The sequence below is a fragment of the Montipora capricornis genome, chromosome 2 (genome assembly GCF_036669925.1).
Source record: "Montipora capricornis isolate CH-2021 chromosome 2, ASM3666992v2, whole genome shotgun sequence".
Lineage (NCBI taxonomy): Eukaryota > Metazoa > Cnidaria > Anthozoa > Scleractinia > Acroporidae > Montipora > Montipora capricornis.
Window position 1 is genome coordinate 42,387,350 of NC_090884.1, and position 18,353 is coordinate 42,405,702.

Consider the following 18,353-nt stretch of genomic DNA (forward strand, 5'->3'; position numbering starts at 1 on the left):
TTGCATGTAAAAGGAACAAATTATCTGTTAGCAAAAGATCATTATTTTCTTGTCGTCAAGCTAGAAATCTTTCTACCATAGAGGGAATTTAAAGCCTGGCGTCTAAAATTTTGTGTGCCGTTGCTTAAAAAGTTTGGGAACTTTACAAATGATGTATGGGTATCATTGCTACCTTTTGGATAGCTCAAAACCTATCGTCACTCACAAAAGCTCCGTCGATTTGGGTCAAGACTTTCTTCTTTGTAATCGATCACACTTGATTTCTTTGAAGAGAGGTGAACGTGGGTAGCTGATGGACAACAGTTCTTTTTATACCTCCCAACTCAAATACCTTTTCCGATTGGAGGAGTACGTGTCAACAAAACACTTAATGGCCCCACGGGAAACAGTGAGTTTTGTTTCCCCTCGACCCTCGATGTTCCCTCGGCTTTGCCTCGGGGAACATTAGTGGTCTAGGGGAACCAAAACTCATTGTTTCCCTTGCGACCAGTCATTGCCGCTTAAGTTCGTCAGTGATCAATGGCGTTACCATAAGCTCCTAGTTAAGTTCTTTGCAATAACTTGGCTTGAGAACACTTGCTACAAAAAGGTAGCTGTAGTGTACGTTCACGATCTACCACTTTGGGCTTCTCTTTCGAGTCGTATATATCTCTCTTTTATCGCTCCCGCATATTTCGATATTTCTACTCCTTTATGATAATTTTCACCCCAATTATTCCTGGGGATAGGGTTATCTTGCGAAGTTTTTAAGAAGAACTAGGAACGAAATACAAACAGGCCGACAGAGATAACAGCACCTGTTATCTTCCGTGGTTGTATTTCGTGAACACTTATGTTTTTCAAAAACCTCTGTTTTCTTTTTCTTAAAAAGGCATTAAAGCTTTATGTCCATACTAGACCATCACAAAAGGAATTAAAAAAAATGTTAGCAAGCTTTAACTTACATTTTCTATACAGCGCATGCTCGAGTTGAAGGTACGATGCAGCAAATACCCGTCCCCCTACTTGCATATTGACGGCGTCTGCATATTGATGAAGATGGTGGCTACACTTGATGGCTACACTTGATTTCATATCCACAGTACAGTGTATGATTTATTTCATAAATCATTTCGTCCGAAGTCGATATCAAGACACAAATGACCAGCTCCCAATATCGGTGGCACTGGTTCAAACCCCAGGGTTTTCTACACAATTGCTAAAATTGCATTCATAACTACAAGGATCATAGCTTCACTTGATTCATATCCGCAGTTTGATACATGATTCGATTCATTTCATAGATCATTTCATTCGTTGATTTATTAATGACGGGAACATTTCAATCCACAGACGGACCAGCTCAGCTCAACATCAGTGGCTTCATAGATCAGTTGACCGGGGCGTCTCACCGCCGGGCATCGCTAGCTCAATTCACGGATTCATACCCCTTAGAAGTCCTGAATTTCTTACTTTGACTTTGACTTTATTTGTTTATGCAGGTTCTTCCAAACCCAAGACTAGAGTCCTGATGTGATCCTTCCTGTCTACCTATCTTAAAGCTAATAAATATATAAATATAAAAACTATCATATTATAAATACAATTTAAGAAATTCTAGTTAAAAGCTTAAGTGTAAAAATGATAATTGTAGTTAAGACATTTTGAAATGGAATATTGGTTATGGCTAAAAATATATAAGTTTCTCAGGCTTCTCTACGCATTTGCTAAAATTGCGTTCATAACTGCGAGGATCACATAGCTTCACTTGATTGTTACAGTAATGTATGTCAAGTTCGCAAGAACACAATCATGAGGCCTAAATCTCGGAGGCTGTCCTAATTAAATATTGCTCTCGGATAGTTATCACACAGGAATCTCCAAGAAATTGCGTGTCCCTGTCTGTAAGCCCGATATCATCGTAAGAAAGTGGAACAAATATTCTCATTTGTAACGGTCGTCTAAGATGTTGTGCATTGTCGTTCTCGTGGCTGAAGACGGCGAACTTTGGTTATTTGAGGGATTCGGTGACGGACGACCAAGTGAGCTGCGGTCGCCGAATATTCCAGGGCCACAAATGCACACCACTTACAGTCCAATGAAAAAGGATAAACTTTCATTAAACCATTCATCAACGGAAAAACAATTCTGGGAGCGACGTCAAGCCGCAGTTTGTTTTCTCAATCACAAGGTAAACAGATTTTGAATTCGGGCGTTGAAAGACCGTATTTAGTCGCCGCGCGCAACAGGAAAAGTTTATTCGAACTCACCAACTTTTTCATCTTGCTTGTTCTTTGTTCGATTTGAACTATTCACTTGTCGAAATTCAGGTTCACACTGGAACCAGGTTGACAATGATGCTACTCTGTGATTTTTTAAGGTGCATTCAAATTTCTTCGATCCACATTGGCATCAAACTGTGTCTTATTCACTTGTCTTGCGACCGTGGTAAGGGGTAGTTCCCATGCAACGGCCCAGGCAAATAGACAAAGGCAAAGGATTCGGCGATATGGGTAGAGCATCCTACCTGGCGGGGTTAGAAGGAGATGTATTGGTAGTTCTTTACTTAAACTCGTTAAAAATCTTCAGTAAATACAATAACATTATAATTGCAATAATAAAATAGCATAGGAATTAAAACCACAGTGTTCAAATACTATTTTACAAGACTACCGACTGAGAATTATCACGAGCGATTACAGACTGTTACGTAATTGATGTCCTTCTTGAACCGCCCAATAGACCTTTTTCGCTTGTACATTTTGTTTTCCCAATACAGATCATGTGATAATACTCAGGAGGTTTGGTCCTTTCTTTTGTTCATTAAAATGAGTTCGTACAAGTAAGAATATTCCTGCACGCACTCTTGTTAATGAACATGAGCTTGCAGGACTTAATCGCAGGCGACTTTGTGTCTGAGTGACGTCAAGAGACGATATGCCAGACGTTGTTGGGTGGAAATTTCGCCGCGAAACCCAACTCATGAGGGGAGTGAGGAAGGGTTGGGAGATTTTGAAAAAAATATCATGTAAGAGTATTTAGACAAAAATAATCCTGTACATGACCAAGACTGGAAAAAAATCTTTACCTTTAAGTGAGCAGAGTATTTATATTGTCATAGGGGAAAAAATATCATACATGCACATACCCTGAGAAAAACTGAATAGTTAACAAAAGCCGATACAACGTAGATTTGATTTAGTTTTAAACTCTTATTCTACCTGAAGAAGACTGGTTTGGTCAGCCAAAATATAGTACATTACTATATCAAATCTACGTTCTCCATTTGTAATTACACCGATCAGATCAAGCCAGTTTGACAGTTCAACGTACACCGACAGAAGTAACTGTCCACGGTTGCTTGCTTGCTTGAAAACCCTCAGAAAAACATCTCTGTACATGAAAGAGATTTTTCTCATACCAAATCACCCAGACCCATCACGCCACCGAAAAGTTGAATATTTCGAGACACCGAAGCAATGATTGTACAAGACACGTGCTTAGGTTGCACTCAGTTTAAGTTATTTTTCGATCAGCGTTGAAACTTTTTTTTATTATGGACGGGGATAAAAGCTACGCTGACGCTTTAAAAGGAACTTGTATTTGTAATTCGGAGAATGAAGATCAAAGTCACACGTGGTTAAGGACGTACTGATGGGAAAACGAGCATTAACGGTGTCTCCAAAGGTAATCCGATCAAATTAATTCATTTCCATTGGCCAATGAATACCGTGCTACAGGAAGAAAGCTTTGTTCTAAAGAAAATTACAAGAGTTCTTTTTCCACACTTTCTATGAATTCCTTGATCCTTATTTTTAAGCTTTGACTCGGATGCGGATGAAGCCCTAAATCTCGGAGGCTGCCCTAATTAAATATTGCTCTCGGATAGTTATCACACAGGAACCTCAAAGAAATTGCGTGTCCCAGTCTGTAAGCCCGATATCATCGTAAGAAAGTGGAACAAATATTCTCATTTGTCGTCGTCTAAGATATTGTGTATTGTCGTTCTCGTGGCTGAAGACGGCGAACTTTGGTTGTTTGAGGGATTCGGTGACGGACGACCAAGTGAGCTGCGGTCGCCGAATATTCCAGGGCCACAAATGCACACCACTCACAGTCCAATGAAAAAGGATAAACTTTCATTAAATCATTCATCAACGCAAAAACAATTCTGGGAGCGACGTCAAGCCGCAGTTTGTTTTCTCAATCACAAGGTAAACAGATTTTGAATTCGGGCGTTGAAAGACCGTATTTAGCCGCCGCGCGCAAGAGGAAAAGTTTGTTCGAACTCACCAACTTTTTCATCTTGCTTGTTCTTTGTTCGATTTGAACTATTCACTTGTCGAAATTCAGGTTCACACTGGAACCAGGTTGACAATGATGCTACTCTGTGATTTTTTAAGGTGCATTCAAACTTCTTCGATCCACGTTGGCATCAAACTATGTCTTATTCACTTGTCTTGCGACCGTGGTAAGGGGTAGTTCCCATGCAACGGCCCAGGCAAATAGACAAAGGCAAAGGATTCGGCGATATGGGTAGAGCATCCTACCCGTCGGGGTTAGAAGGAGATGTATTGGTAGTTCTTTACTTAAACTCGTTAAAAATCTTCAGTAAATACAATAACATTATAATTGCAATAATAGCATAGGAATTTAAAAAAACACAGTGTTCAAATACTATTTTACAAGACTACCGACTGGGAATTATCACGAGCGATTACAGACTCGAGCGATTACAGACCTTTGGACTCCAAAGGTAATCCGATCAAATTAATTCATTTCCATTGGCCAATGAATACCTTGCTAAAGGAAGAAAGCTTTGTTCTAAAGAAAATTACAAGAGTTCTTTTTCCACGATTTTCATGAATTCCTTGATCCTTATTTTTAAGCTCTAAGCACTAATCGAAAACAAAATTGAAGAGCATAAGTAAATTTATTTTTGGGTATCCACGACTTTTATCCACACCCGCACCCCCGACCCATGACTTTGAGTCGCAATCCGCGACATTTAGGAACACTCGGGCTATGAAGGGGAATGGGTTTGATACCGTATTGACGTCACAAATTACTTCAAAGAACTATCACAATGCAAAATAGTCTGTGACGTTAACCCGGTACTAAACCCATTTCTCTACCTTGCGCGGTTGTAGACCAAATTACAACTGGGTTTTCACTTTTGAGGAGCCTCTAAAACAGTGGCTTAGAAAGAGAGAGTTAAGCTGGCAAATCAAAGAATTAGTGCAGAGTATTGTTGAGCGGAAAGGGTTTAAATGTTTCAAAAATTTAAGGTAGCTCTGAATTGGCTCCACTTAATTTAGTTTAAACTTTGCTGATAGCTAGATCTCAAATTGCTAATTACTATTCTACAACGAAAAATGAGGGTTAATAAAAACGAAATATAGTGTTTTTGGAGAGCTCTCATGTTGCCATGGTAACCTATTATGTCACAATAGTTAAGCAATAATTGGTGTTTCAATGGTACCATAAGATTGCTGTTACGTGATACAGTATAGTAGTTATATCCCATCTATTAAGAAGGTATCTAAAAGTAGTGAAACTGCTTCCAGCCACCTTCGAGAGTTCACCAGCAGCTAAAGTTTTCTGTTTTCGTCTATCCTGAAAGTAGGATTTAAACCAGGCTAACGCCATAGACTTGACCTCGTAAAACTCGAGTTTCTGAAGAAGGATGGAGTGGTTAATGGTGTGAAAGGCTTTTTTTTTAGATCCAAGAATATCACACTGTTTAGGAGCTAATTATCTATATTGCATGATCCACTCATTTATCGCCTCTCAAAACTGTTAGCTGACTGTGAGTCAGCTAATAGTTTATGTGAAGGTCAAAGTATACTCGACAAGAAAAAGAAACAACTCTGCTTTTTTCCAAACACTTGTCTCTGCTAACAAACAAACCGGGAAGCAATGCGAGGTTGATTCAGAGAAACAAAGAAATACAGTAATATGAGTTATAATTAGGAGCTTAATTAACTACGTAAAATATGAACCAAAAAGACAATATTTAACAAATGACAAGGCTTACCGAATGTATACAACAAGACAGGAAAAAGGGGTACTTGTGCAGCTATATAACATGCACTCGGTTTAACAGGACGAAAAATGATTTAAGGACGGTGCCTACTAATTCAAAGGTATTTTTGCCCCGGTTTACGATTATGCGGGAAATGTAGATCTTAACAAGTGTTATCGAAATCGAAAAAGAAAATCGGGGTAACCAGGCATTTTTCAAAGATAATTCATGAACAATATTTGTAAAAGGCTTTAAAATACAAAGCGATGTATGGCGTTCTTTCTCAACTTGAAGCTTAACTATCTCTCAAAAATGCACGGTTACCCCAAATTTCTTTTTGGATACCAATAGTACTTACTAAGATCTACTTTCTCTGCATAATTTCAAACCACCCAAAAATATCCCTGTATTAGTAAGCATCACCGATAGGAAACCCGAGTATCTCGAGATGTGCAGAACGTAGGCACCGTCCTTAACAAATTTTCCGTCCTAATATACTTGTACTAATTGGCCCCTGGGGGGATAACAAGAAAACTCCTACGACACTTAACTGATTGTGTTCACTAATGAGGTAGTGCAACCTGAGTAAAAAGAATACGACCGAAAAACTAATTCGCATACAAGAAAGAACAATTAACTGTTCGCAACAGTTTGTTTTCGTTTAGATATTTATAAAGTTGATTGAATACTACCCTTTTGATCATTTTACTAGTAACGAGTTAAACCTTCTTTGAAACTTGGAAAGACTGGCATGCTTCCATTCATCTGGCAAGGTTCCAGTAGTTATTGACAAGTTAACCATGGACGTTAAAGAAGGGGCAAGTATTGGTGCAGCCTCTTAAGGAGGCGGACCGATATATTGTCAAGCCCAATGGCTTTATTTGTAGGTAGGCTTTTAATGGTATTGAATATTTCACCACAGGATGTCGCGGTATTTTTCAGACTAAAAGTAGATTCAACAGGCGTAATATAGTGGGTGCATGTTTTTGTTGTGTCTGAGATGTCAGAGGCTAAAGATGGTCCAATTTCTGCGAAATGTATATTTAGGAAAGGAAAAAAGAGGAAAGGAAAAAGAAACTTTAAGGTAAAGAAAGGAACTTCATTTAAGTGTCTAGTAGTTCAAGCACAGGAGCACTAAGTGTTCTTGATATTAGTAGAATTTTCTTTGAAGTAGTTGTCGTTACACTCAACTCTTGCTGCTTTAATATAGTATAATTAACCAAGTTTTTCTGATGTTTATTGTTACTCTCAGTCAATGTGGTTTTAGCATCGTGACGCCATTTTCTAACGCTTGTCAAGTTCCATGGAGAAGAATTACCCCTGACTCTCGTTTTCTTTAAAGGAGGGTGACTATCGGCAAATGCATGAAAATTTATTTCCATGTATCCCATGCTTTATTTGGGTCACCTTCAGTTTGAACCAGTGCCAGCGGGCACGTGTAAGGTCAAAACTGGCTGGAACAAAGACCTTGAAGCACCTCGTAGATGTTATTTTGGGATTTGTTTTCAAGATACTGATCTTCCTAATAGCATAGACAAGGCAATGATCACTTATTCCAATATTAGATACCCCAGTAAAGGATCGTTGGTTAGAAACTAGACAATTGTGGTGCGCGCGTCTTTTGTTATACGGGTATGATGTATGATCAATTGGCTGAATTTAAAGAAAATCTAAAAATTTACAACATTTCCAAGAACCGAGACAACCGTTCCTTGATAATCCTTGAACCGCTTTAAGAGACCACTTAAAACATTTTTAGAATTTGAAAGAAATACAAGAACAAATTTGACTGCATCGGTCATCGATGAACCGAGCTCTCTGAGGCCTGAGTATTTTGTGCTTGTGTTAGAAATTATGTTGATGTTTATTTTGGCGCCCGTTCAATCTTGAGATGAAGTGGTAAATACACTGTACCTATCGAAACGATCAATCAATTATCTATCTCGACAGAATGACGCCTTCGACGTGAAATGAAGTGCTGGCGAAGACCACATGTTAACTGTATTAGAAATAACAAACGACTTAGAGAAAGCTTCCGAACAAATTCTGAAAAAGTGGAAAAAGCCACAGCCAATAGATTGAAGATCGTAACTATAAGCTGCAAAATCTAGAAATTCGAAAAAGTCACTTGAAGCGGATAATTTGTTGTTACGAGAAGGCAGGGACGGGCACAGATGGCTTCAAGAAACAATGCTGATGAAACTAATTAATGCGACTGCTTGAGACAACAAGTTAAAAAAAAAAAAAACACGTTAAACTCGATTTAAGGATTCTAGGAGTGGAAGCTGGTGAATACTGTGTTTAGTGCTTTCTCTACTTTCTCAAATCCCATAATATACCTCTTTTCCCGCCAAAAAATTTGCACAGGCAGTGTTTACTATTTCTCTTCATGTACCAGGAGAAAATTGCAGGAGCAAATGTTTAGGGAGGGGTGGGGGGGGGGGGGGATGGGTATTATCGGATTTGAGAAAGTAGGCAATAGAAAACAATATAATGAATATTTGGGTTTGGAAACCCGAAGAAATGAATTGTTAATTCTCACATGCAGGTGGAATAATAAACAACTCCTGGGTTTACGAAGTTTCTGAAAATCTTCCGTATAGAACCTTCGTGCTTTTTTTTCTATCAAAATAGGAGACAATTCGTACAGATCCTTTTAGATGAATGAAATTGAACTTTAAAAACTGAATTAATTTTCCGCAATACCGCACCTCAATAAAAAAGAATGCATAAATATAAAAATATAGCTTTAACTACGTACAAAGTACACCTGCGCATAAAAATGAAAGGAATGTCAGATTACAGTTTACTAGAAAGAACGTATGGACAGGTAATACACATTGAGGAAGAGTTTTAGTACTCTCTTGAAGCAGTCTAAGCCCCTGGCTTAGACGATAGACTCTGGAGAGTGGTAAGCTATTCCAGTGCCGCACGATTCGAATAGGAAAACTATATTTCTATATTTCTACCTCGCTAGGTGGTTTGCGCGGTTTCGAACTGATATTGCTGTGTGGAATAAATTGTGTAGCCTTTGAAAAATCTTCAAGAACTCAGAATAGAATAGAATAGAATAGAATAGAATAGAATAGAATAGAATAGAATAGAATAGAATAGAATAGAATAGAATTGCACCATATTGATGCTATTGCTACAAAGATTAGTAAAAATGTTGCGCTTTTTGCAAAACTACGCCATTATGTACCTCTGAAAATGGTATTGAATTTTTACAAATCACTAATCCATCCCTATTTAACATACGGCCTTCCGGCATGGGGTCAGGCAGGCAAGACGTATCTCAATAAAATTCTAATTCTCCAGAAAAGGGCAGAGTCCGTGTTTTCACTGTTCTAGAACATTGAAAACACGGACTTCCCGAAACGGTAAAATAAGCTCCAAAAGGCACAAGAATACACCAGAGGTGAGTCATTTTTATTCATTTTATTGAATGAACGTTAAATTGAGCATTTTTAAGGCTTCATAATGGACGGTATTTTATTTCCCATTCAAAGTCTTATAACGCGTTTAAATTCTCAACGGCTGTCTGTAGTGACGCGAGCTTGGGCTGCCTATGGTTTCTCGAAGCTTAAGAGAACTTTTGATGCTCTCCCCATAGATTTCTTGCTTTTGTTGTTTGTCATTTCTTTGATATCCATATACATTTGTTGTTTTTCTTTATGTGAAGATTTTCAATATTTTGACACTCATGGACAGCCAATCTTATTTTGCATCTTTTACACTTTTATTCTGACTTGATTCTTCAGTTATTTATACTGCTCTGGGGCAGCGTTCTTTACGTTTTCTCGCTCTTTCATTGTCTTTTTGAGATCATCTGTGACGCTCGGACATATATACACAATGCAGATCGTCTTTTTTCTTGTTATTCCGTATTTAATACTGTCCCGAAAGCTTTCTCGTTTCAAATCTGTTTTTTCATCTAGTGTTTGTCTTCTATATTAATTGTTGTAGACGAATCTTCATGAGGGTCTCAGATTTGTGGCGCACCTCACCGATGATATGTTCATGCGCCCCATACAGTACATTCAAATTTCAAGCAGTCGATGTCATCGCTCTTTCAACCTCAGTGTTTGTTTTTGATTTTTTAATGCTGTCTCTGAACCTATTTCTTATCACGATAAAACCTGATTGCATGTGCAATCCTCAGGGCTCTTCCAGGTTTATACCCTTATCTCGCTGGTAGTTCAAAGAAGGTTAGAACTATGCCTAACTGGAAAGCACCTGGGCAAGAGGGCATACGTGGCTTCTCTCTATAACAGTTTTCCAATCTGCATGAGAAACTTGGGCAATCCTTGAACGATTGTGTTGCTGAAGGTTGCGTCTTGGAATGGATGGTTCTATATAGGCAGGGCAACACTTATCCATTCCCGGGTACTGAAGTTCCTGCAGATGTTCGGAATTGAATGAAGAATGAAGAATGCCCGCCGTGAGTCTTGTACAATCGAGCATGTCGGCTTGGAAGATAAAGCTGATACATTAAGGAAAATAACTTGAACGAGACAGTTCAGTAGGGCCTACAGGCAATACTTTAGCACAAAAAGGGGTGCAAAATGATATTGTGATAATTATTTAAATTACAATCACAAGACTGTAATTTTGTGACTTTTGAAACCTCCCAGCGGCTTTCGATACTGTTGATCACAATATCTTGCTTTTCAGTTTACGTCAGCGATACTTGTTATCACCAATTAAACCGTTTTCATGGCTAATAAAAATCTTAAATTTTTAACCACTTGCTCATTGTTCATGTGCATCTTTTTGTTTCCTATAGCGTATATTTTTTTCTTCTAAAATTTTGCGATGAGTTCTTCTACAGTCTTACTGTCTGCGAAGGAAATGCTCGCTGATTGATGTTGGAGCCTTCCTATAATTATTCTTCGACACGTTGGTGTAAATAATAGGATTGTTGGTTTTAATGAAAACATTTCTCATTTGTCTTTTTCAAGGAGGAACGTCCTTAGTACCTTGGAAGCCTCACGAAGAAGGCAGTGTGTAAACACTGACAGGAAGTATCTCGTCGAAATGGGCGGGCGCGCTGTAGAAGGTACCATTATGTTAGCTCTTCTCCTGGCTTGTTTCTTGGCCCTTAGTATTTATTCAGGTAATTCTTAGCGTTATGTGTTTTCAAACAAAGAGTACTGTGACTTAAGTATAATGGGGAAATCGAATGTGTGTTTCACTCCTCTCACCATAAAGAAATGTCAGATTTGGACTCATTGATGTCCGTATCTTGACAGTAAAAGCAACCCTTCCCTGTCCCAAACTCTATGCTGGATCTGTTTGCAAGTTCAGGCCTTTCATTGACTCAGATTAAACATGCATTTTAAATCACTTCCGCGTTCCCAGCAGTTTCAGGTTGGCTCAAAGTGATGCACAATACTAGAGTTTAAAAAGAAATTTGGTTTTATCAACGGAGTTGATAATGTAAATTGGCCATCGTACATGCAGAGATTCTAAAAGCTGACGTTTCGAGCGTTAGCCCTTCGTCAGACCGAATCGAGGAATTGTGGGTTATGTGTAGTTGTTATAGTAGGGTAGGAGCTACGCTATGGTAACATGGTAACATGGCAACGTGAATAATAGGAATACATTAGTTAAATGAAAAGCGTTCGTTAATACCGTGAGGATTAAGGGTGCCGATTTCGAAGATGAATTTTTGTTCCAGATTCTTGCGGCTTTCCGTCGTACCTAGATGTAGGGAAAGGCCGCAGATAGCCATGTGTTTTTTGGAGTGGTTAGGGAGATTAAAATGACGAGTGTAAGAATTACGTATTATGAGGCACAAATATCAGAATCATGAAAGACAGGCAAACATAAAAAAACAACGACAACAAAGAATAGAGACGAGGTCACTTAAAATCTGCTACGAGCCTAGAAGGCCCATCTCCGGTTACTGTAGCATGAAGTGACAAGGGGTACTTCTACTCCCCCCTGGATGGGATGCTAGTCCATCGTAGGGCTACCCCACCCAGCATTAAATTCGCTGGTACCCATTTATGCACCTGGGTGGAGAGAGGCACCGTGCGAGTAAAGTGTCTTGCCCAAGGAAACAACACAATGTCCGCGGCGAGGACCCGAACCCGGAGTCGAGCGCACTGACCATGAGGCCACCGAAATGTCGAGTCGGGAGAAAAAAAAGAGGAAATATAAACAAAATTAATATGAAATATAATCATAAAATATTTAAAGAAACACCAAAAATTAGTAAAGCAAGGTTTTTTTAAAGACTCTTCAATATCCCAAAGAACAGACCCCCTCTAAATGAATGTTGAATTTCCCAATAGTTTGTCCCGGCAGAAGGAATGAAGAATGACCATTTAAAAGCCAGTCTATTTTTTTATTGGTGCCTACTTGATATAGGAGTGAAAAAATAAGTGAAAGCAGAAGGTATAATGTTGAACAATTTCACTGGAAGTAGTATTTGCAATTCTACAACCAATCGGAGCAGGGATCAAGATCTTTCTCGTTTTTCTGCCAACCAGAGTAAAGTCCAGAATCTTGACTCCGAGAAGACAGCTCGCTGAGAAATTGTATTAGTCATTCATTCCCTGTCCTCTAAAAAAATAGAGGTTAGGTTTTAAAAATTAAAGTTGCTTCTTTTTCGTTCTCTCAGAATTCTCGAGGAAATACATCAAAGAACCAGTTTCTACTACTCCTATTCTAAAGGTAAGTGCGAGCTCCTAAACCCCAGTTTTCTTTATCGTATCCTACAAATCGTATTTCACCCATCTTTACTTTATAATCTGTTCTTCACATTTCGTTGCTGCTTTTTCTGCAAATGAGCCAAATTGGGATATTCCTCCTTATAATTAGAACAGAGTTCAATTCCATTAAATTAATAAACAAAGCCTGCGAAGAAGTACATAACTATAAATCTATCAATCAGGAGGCCTGACTACTTGTGCTAATCGAGTAACCAGATAGCCTTTCTTGAACTTAAAGTGTAGCCCTTGCATTTTGATAGCCAGTGTTAACATTTCACTATTGATGCTAACAGCTGGGACCGAAATCATACTGAACTGAAGAGAAGTCGCCTTGTCTCCGACTTCTTCCTGAGGGTAAGGGTCGGACGGCGTGTCCGGGGTCTTTGTTGAGGAGCTGGTATCGTCTTTCGACGATTAGGGAGGACAGTATCAGTGTCCATGATTACGCTGGTTCACCCGCTGGGAGAACATAACGAACTCGTCTTCTTTCAGGTGCAAAGGGGCGTCTCCTTCGTGATGTTAGGCTGTAGTATTTCGTCCTGTTGCAGACGATGTTTAAAATTGCACTTTTCTATTTTTGTTCGGCGTTGAGTTGAATCGTAACTATTATAAAATTCTTGAATCCGATTGGTTATAATAATCTCCCATGACATATTTTCGTTTTGCATTTGTTCACTCATTTTTTAAAAATTTTATAGATATATTTTTAAAATTAATGCTTAAACGAGACTTACCTGGAAATTGAAGTTTGATCGAGATTCTATCCGTTGTCATGCTCTAGATCTACAGATGGATGGATAGAATCCCGATCAAACTTCATGCGTCATCTATCGCACAGTTTCATGTGGGCATGAGATACACGATATATAAGAAGTAACTGTAAACTTTATTCTAATAAGCCCGTCTAGCCTGGCAAACATGAAGTTAGAGATGGCGATACTGAGAAAGAGCCATAACATATCAAGGTTGCACTGAAACTGTCACCACAACTAGGATAATGAAGTGTAGAATATGAAAACAATCTCTGAGTATCAAAAGGTAGTAACCACTGTCCCATTATTATTACTTGCACTACGCAAATAGCTTCCCCGTCACTCAACCGCAACAGGCTTGTTGTAAAAGTGACAGCATTTATAATAGATGTTGTGGGAACATAAAACACCTTGGCTTTAGTGAAAGTAGCCGTTTTGGTACTGTGAGCTTTGCCAGCCAGGGCCATAACAGTCTTAATCCACCCTTCGTCCAATGGTGTGTTTACCTACACTTTTATATGGGGAGACATAACTAACAAACAATTTGTGTTCATTCGCCTTGAGAGGGCTGTACGTCGAAGGTATTCCTCAACACACAAACACACAAACAAGTGAGTCTGCAGGAGACTGTGGTAAAAACAGGACTGGTTTAGATTGGCCTGGTGAAGAACTCTTAACAAAATGGTTGATGACAAATGTGTGCAATGACTAAGATTTCCGCAATGAAGAGACGTTCATTAAGTGAAAGGATTCACACATTCATGACATAAGTAACTTAAAGGTGAGGTGCTGAAGGGACAAGGTATTCACAGTATGTCATTCCTTCAGACAATTCAATACCACAGACAAATCTCATGTGGTCTGATACCAAGAGAAAGCTTGTCTTGTCTGGAAAGCAGCTTTAATATACCTTTGGATCAAGGAGTGTGAACCAGCTGTCATGGTTCCATACAACAGGGTAATAGTTGTTGACAGGGCGCACCTTGCAGTGTTAAGCGCGCTGTATCCAAGACCACAGTCGTCAGTAAAGTTCAGAAAGGAAGTCACGTACTTTACTCACAGGTGGCTGAAGGGGGATCAGCACCTCCTCAACTTGCAAAGAGGACCCACATCCTGAGGTAAAATTGGTGACTGCTTTTTTGTACCTGATCTCCTGATCTCCTGTACCTGATCTCCAAGAGCATGATGTCTTGAGTTCGGTTCGAAATGCCTTGGTTTGCCTGATAGTAGACATCCCATCAATCGCAGTTTATTCCAAATGGCATGTTTCTTTTCTGGGTTGAACGATAAATTCACAATGTTGGAAGCTTGGGGCAATAGTACTGATCTGGCCACCAGCAATCTGGCAAGCTTGGGGTACCAGGCCCGAGGTTCCCACTAGGGCGCTATTAACGACACTTTCGTTTGATCTTCCTCTATCTTCTAAAAGACGTGGGGAATGACACTAAAGGGAGGAAACATATAGCTGAAATGTTCACCCCAATGCAGTGTAAAGTCATCTTGGGGTCAGGTTCCCGGGAGGCATAACATTTAACTTCGAAATTGAGTCTAGAACTAAACATACCAATGTCTGGATAGTCAAACATTTTCCCTAAGTTATCAAAGCATGTCTTGTCGAGCTTCCATTCTAAGGCATTGTGAAAGATCCGTGAGACCTTATCTGCTAGTATTCTGTGACCCTGGGATATGAGTTACCGTTACCTTATACTAGAACCAAATCTCCCTGGAGATGTCATTGCAGGGAGTGGAATGGGAACCGCCTATATTACGCAGAAAAGATACTGCAGTTGTGTTGTCAGTGAAGACTTTAATATGACTATGTCGTCAGTCATTGAAAAAGGATTGAAGACCAGATTGAATGGCTAAAAGTTCTCTTGGATTAACGTACATGAGTTGCTTCTCTGGGGACCAACAGCCTCCTGCATTTTTCTGGTTTGTGGCTCGTTTCAGGGAATTGGTTTTCTCTATCTAGATTTGGAGGTAATACGACTTACCATATTCAACCCCTGGAAAAAATGATACCATAATACCTATCAAAAGCAATTATTCGCAGAAACACCTATCAAGCTTGCGAATTCCCAAAGATGCTGCAGAGGATTCCTGTCGCATTTCCAACTTTCATTTGATAACTACAGCTTACACTTCTTTCTTTAGGTGTTAAGTGGTCTTCACAGCACTTGCTTTCTTGGTTTGGATTTTGCTTGATTTTTTGGACGGATACGGGCTTCTTCGGCCCTGCTGTGATCTTTGGCCGGGGATCGTCCCCTGTGACAGCGACCCCTTCTGGTGGTTAAAAAAGACCTTGCATAATTACTACGCCCTCCATATTGATATCATCTTGATTGTGCTCTCTTCTTGTGGACGGTAAGTCGTTTTGCTTTCAGTGACCACTTTAAGACGTTCCGTCAGATCATCACCAAACAGCTCACTGCCGACTGTTTGTTTTCTGCTACAGATTGCTTTGAAGTCTTCTTCCAAATCTGTCTTAAATTAAACTTTCCTCCTCGACACACGATTAATTTGGTGATTGGTAGCTACAAGCTGCAACCAACTGCATTCATTAGTCTCAGCAATTATCCTAGCTAAATGCGTTACTTGGGAATGAGACCTTTAATAAAAGTTTCTTGCATTTTTTGAAGCTTTGCATCTGTGCTGGGAGTATTTCATTGTGCAATGTCTCCGATTACTGGATTTACTTTTGTTACTTTCAGAAAACTACAGTTTTCAGGCCGTTTTATCTTTTCTTTCCGTTTTGCACCCTCAAAGATACTTCTGAACACAGCGACCACCTTGTCTGGCAATGCAGGGCCAGTTTGTTCGTCTTCTTTGTCACCTCTTAGACGAAAGAATCCATTAGACCGCTCTCAGCAGTTTTAGTCTTGCGAGACTGTGGCTTTTTTTGCAACGGTGACCATTGAATTATTTGTTATTTGTTTGTTTCAGACTGAGGCAGATTCCTCTTCCCCTTCAAAAGTGGCATCATAAGCCCTTTTTAGCTTTCCTCCCCCGGGCCAAAACACCAGCGGCCGGTGAAGACATGTTTACCACCGAAACTATTAGCAGTACTGCTTGTATTCCCAAGGAAACTTCCTAAAAAAGTGTTTTCTAACTTCTATTCACCAGAGATGTCAGGATTTCTCCAGGAAAATAAGGCGGATGTAGTAAGATTTTCTCCAGATTTGAACAGATAAAAGATTGATCACTCGGTCATGTTGGAAAGCAAGCGCGAAGTTGGTCAGCTTTGCGCGTGAGCGTTGTCAGGGAATCTCTGCAACAGATAACGGATAGAATCATTTTTGTTTTTGAAACAAAATTAATTCAAAGGGAACTGCATATTCACGATATCACTGGGCGCGCGGGCAAGATAAATTGAAAATACCTCACAAGCGTTCAGAGATTCGTGTATTACTCTCTAATACCTCCAGTTGGGAGGGGGTGAGATATGGGCGCTATTTTTGCTTACTACTTGGACAGGTTCTCTTTTCCCTTGAAGTAATCTCCATGAAACTTGCTCAAACTGCGTGTAATTTTATCATCCACAGGTGAAACCACTTTCCCCTAGCGGCTCCATTGATCCACATCCACAGCTTTTGGAACAAAGACAAAGAGATCGACAAAAATATCTCAGAAGATATTGCGAGTCACACAATCTTACCTATACTAAAGGAAACATTGACCGAAAAAAATTGGGCTATTTTATGGTAAACGACAAATATAAAGTAGTGTATTGCTTTATTCCTAAGGTGGCTTGTACACAGTGGAATAAGGTGTTCTTGGCTCTCGACAACCGCCCGAATGTCGCCGATAGAAGTGTTATTCACAATCCTAAGAACTTTAAGTTTCTTAGTCAGGGTTATTCTGCCGAGGAGATTGAAGTTAGGCTTCGAACTTACTTTAAATTCGTATTTGTTCGTGATCCCCTGGAGAGGTTGTTGTCGGCCTATGAAGACAAGTTCGTACATAATCCGGAAGTGTACTACACTGAAACGTATTATAAGAAAATGGTGGACTACTTCCGTAGCACCGTAGATCCGAGATCACACGACAAGTTAACATTTAGGAAGTTTATACACTACATAAGTACCATTGGATTCAATGAAGATCGTCACTGGGCTACGTACGAGAACCTTTGTCTTCCTTGCAACATAAATTTTGACTTTATTGGCCACTTCAACGATATGCAAGAAGAAGCTCCCTACATTCTTCGACGAACTGAAATGGATAAAGTCGCGACTTTTCCACCTTTTATCACCCATAACACTACAACCAAAATGCGAAAAAGTTTCGGTACTATTCCCGAAGTTGAGATTTCTCAGCTTGTTAAGCTCTTTGAGAAAGACTATGAAATGTTCAATTACCATTTCCCAGGAGTCCTCTCAGACCTCTTGGGAGGTTTTTCAGGTGAAGCTTTACAATTGTCAACCAAAAAGCGACAACAATGAAAGGTTAAGACTTTAAGCATTTATGATTAGTTCGTTGGGGTCCAGAAAATTGTTGAACAGAAAAACTATAATTTTTACCCACGTTTTGACGCCATTTATTGTGGCAAGAACTCTAAAGAGTAGATCACGAAATGTAATAGGCCATTTCCGAGTTGATGTCTGCCTCTTTTTCAAAACGAGTTTAAGTGCGAAGTTTTTCTTATGAAAATTAGTTTTGATTCATATGTAAAGTAGAACTAATTACCATCACAAAAACTTCGCACTTAGACTCGCTTTGAAGGGTAGGCAGACTTGAACTCGGAAATGGCCTATTTGTGATAACTGTCTCGTAAATTAGCAGGTAATATGACCAGGTAAGCTGGCGGGATCGAGTACCTGCAAATTTATGCATCGGGTTGCAAGCGAAACACGAAAATTAATGGGAATGTTCGCCCTC

At 39.5% G+C, this 18,353-nt stretch overlaps 1 protein-coding gene across 2 annotated transcripts; it reads left to right on the top strand.

Annotated features, from left to right (window-relative positions):
* The first annotated feature begins 4,036 nt into the window (after nt 1–4,036).
* Nucleotides 4,037–18,103, top strand: LOC138038018 (carbohydrate sulfotransferase 10-like). Of its 2 annotated transcripts, none has more exons than XM_068883842.1 (4): nt 4,037–4,193; nt 10,966–11,120; nt 12,633–12,685; nt 17,018–18,103. In XM_068883842.1, exons 2-4 carry the CDS (start codon nt 11,042–11,044, stop codon nt 17,915–17,917), a joined length of 1,032 nt encoding a protein of 343 aa, XP_068739943.1. In that variant the 5' UTR covers nt 4,037–4,193; nt 10,966–11,041; the 3' UTR covers nt 17,918–18,103. The 2 variants fall into 2 exon arrangements, with proteins under 2 accessions (XP_068739943.1, XP_068739942.1); XM_068883841.1 differs by lacking the exon at nt 4,037–4,193 and adding an exon at nt 7,001–7,088.
* Nucleotides 18,104–18,353: the final 250 nt, after the last annotated feature.

Bases quoted from the DNA above. Each gene is read 5' to 3' on its own strand.
- LOC138038018 (XM_068883841.1), top strand. From the start codon at position 7,021: ATGGTCCAATTTCTGCGAAATGTATATTTAGGAAAGGAAAAAAGAGGA. The intron at 7,089-10,965 runs GTAAAGAAAGGA...GTCTTTTTCAAG, and splicing joins AAGGAAAAAGAAACTTTAAG to GAGGAACGTCCTTAGTACCT. The intron at 11,121-12,632 runs GTAATTCTTAGC...TCGTTCTCTCAG, and splicing joins GGCCCTTAGTATTTATTCAG to AATTCTCGAGGAAATACATC.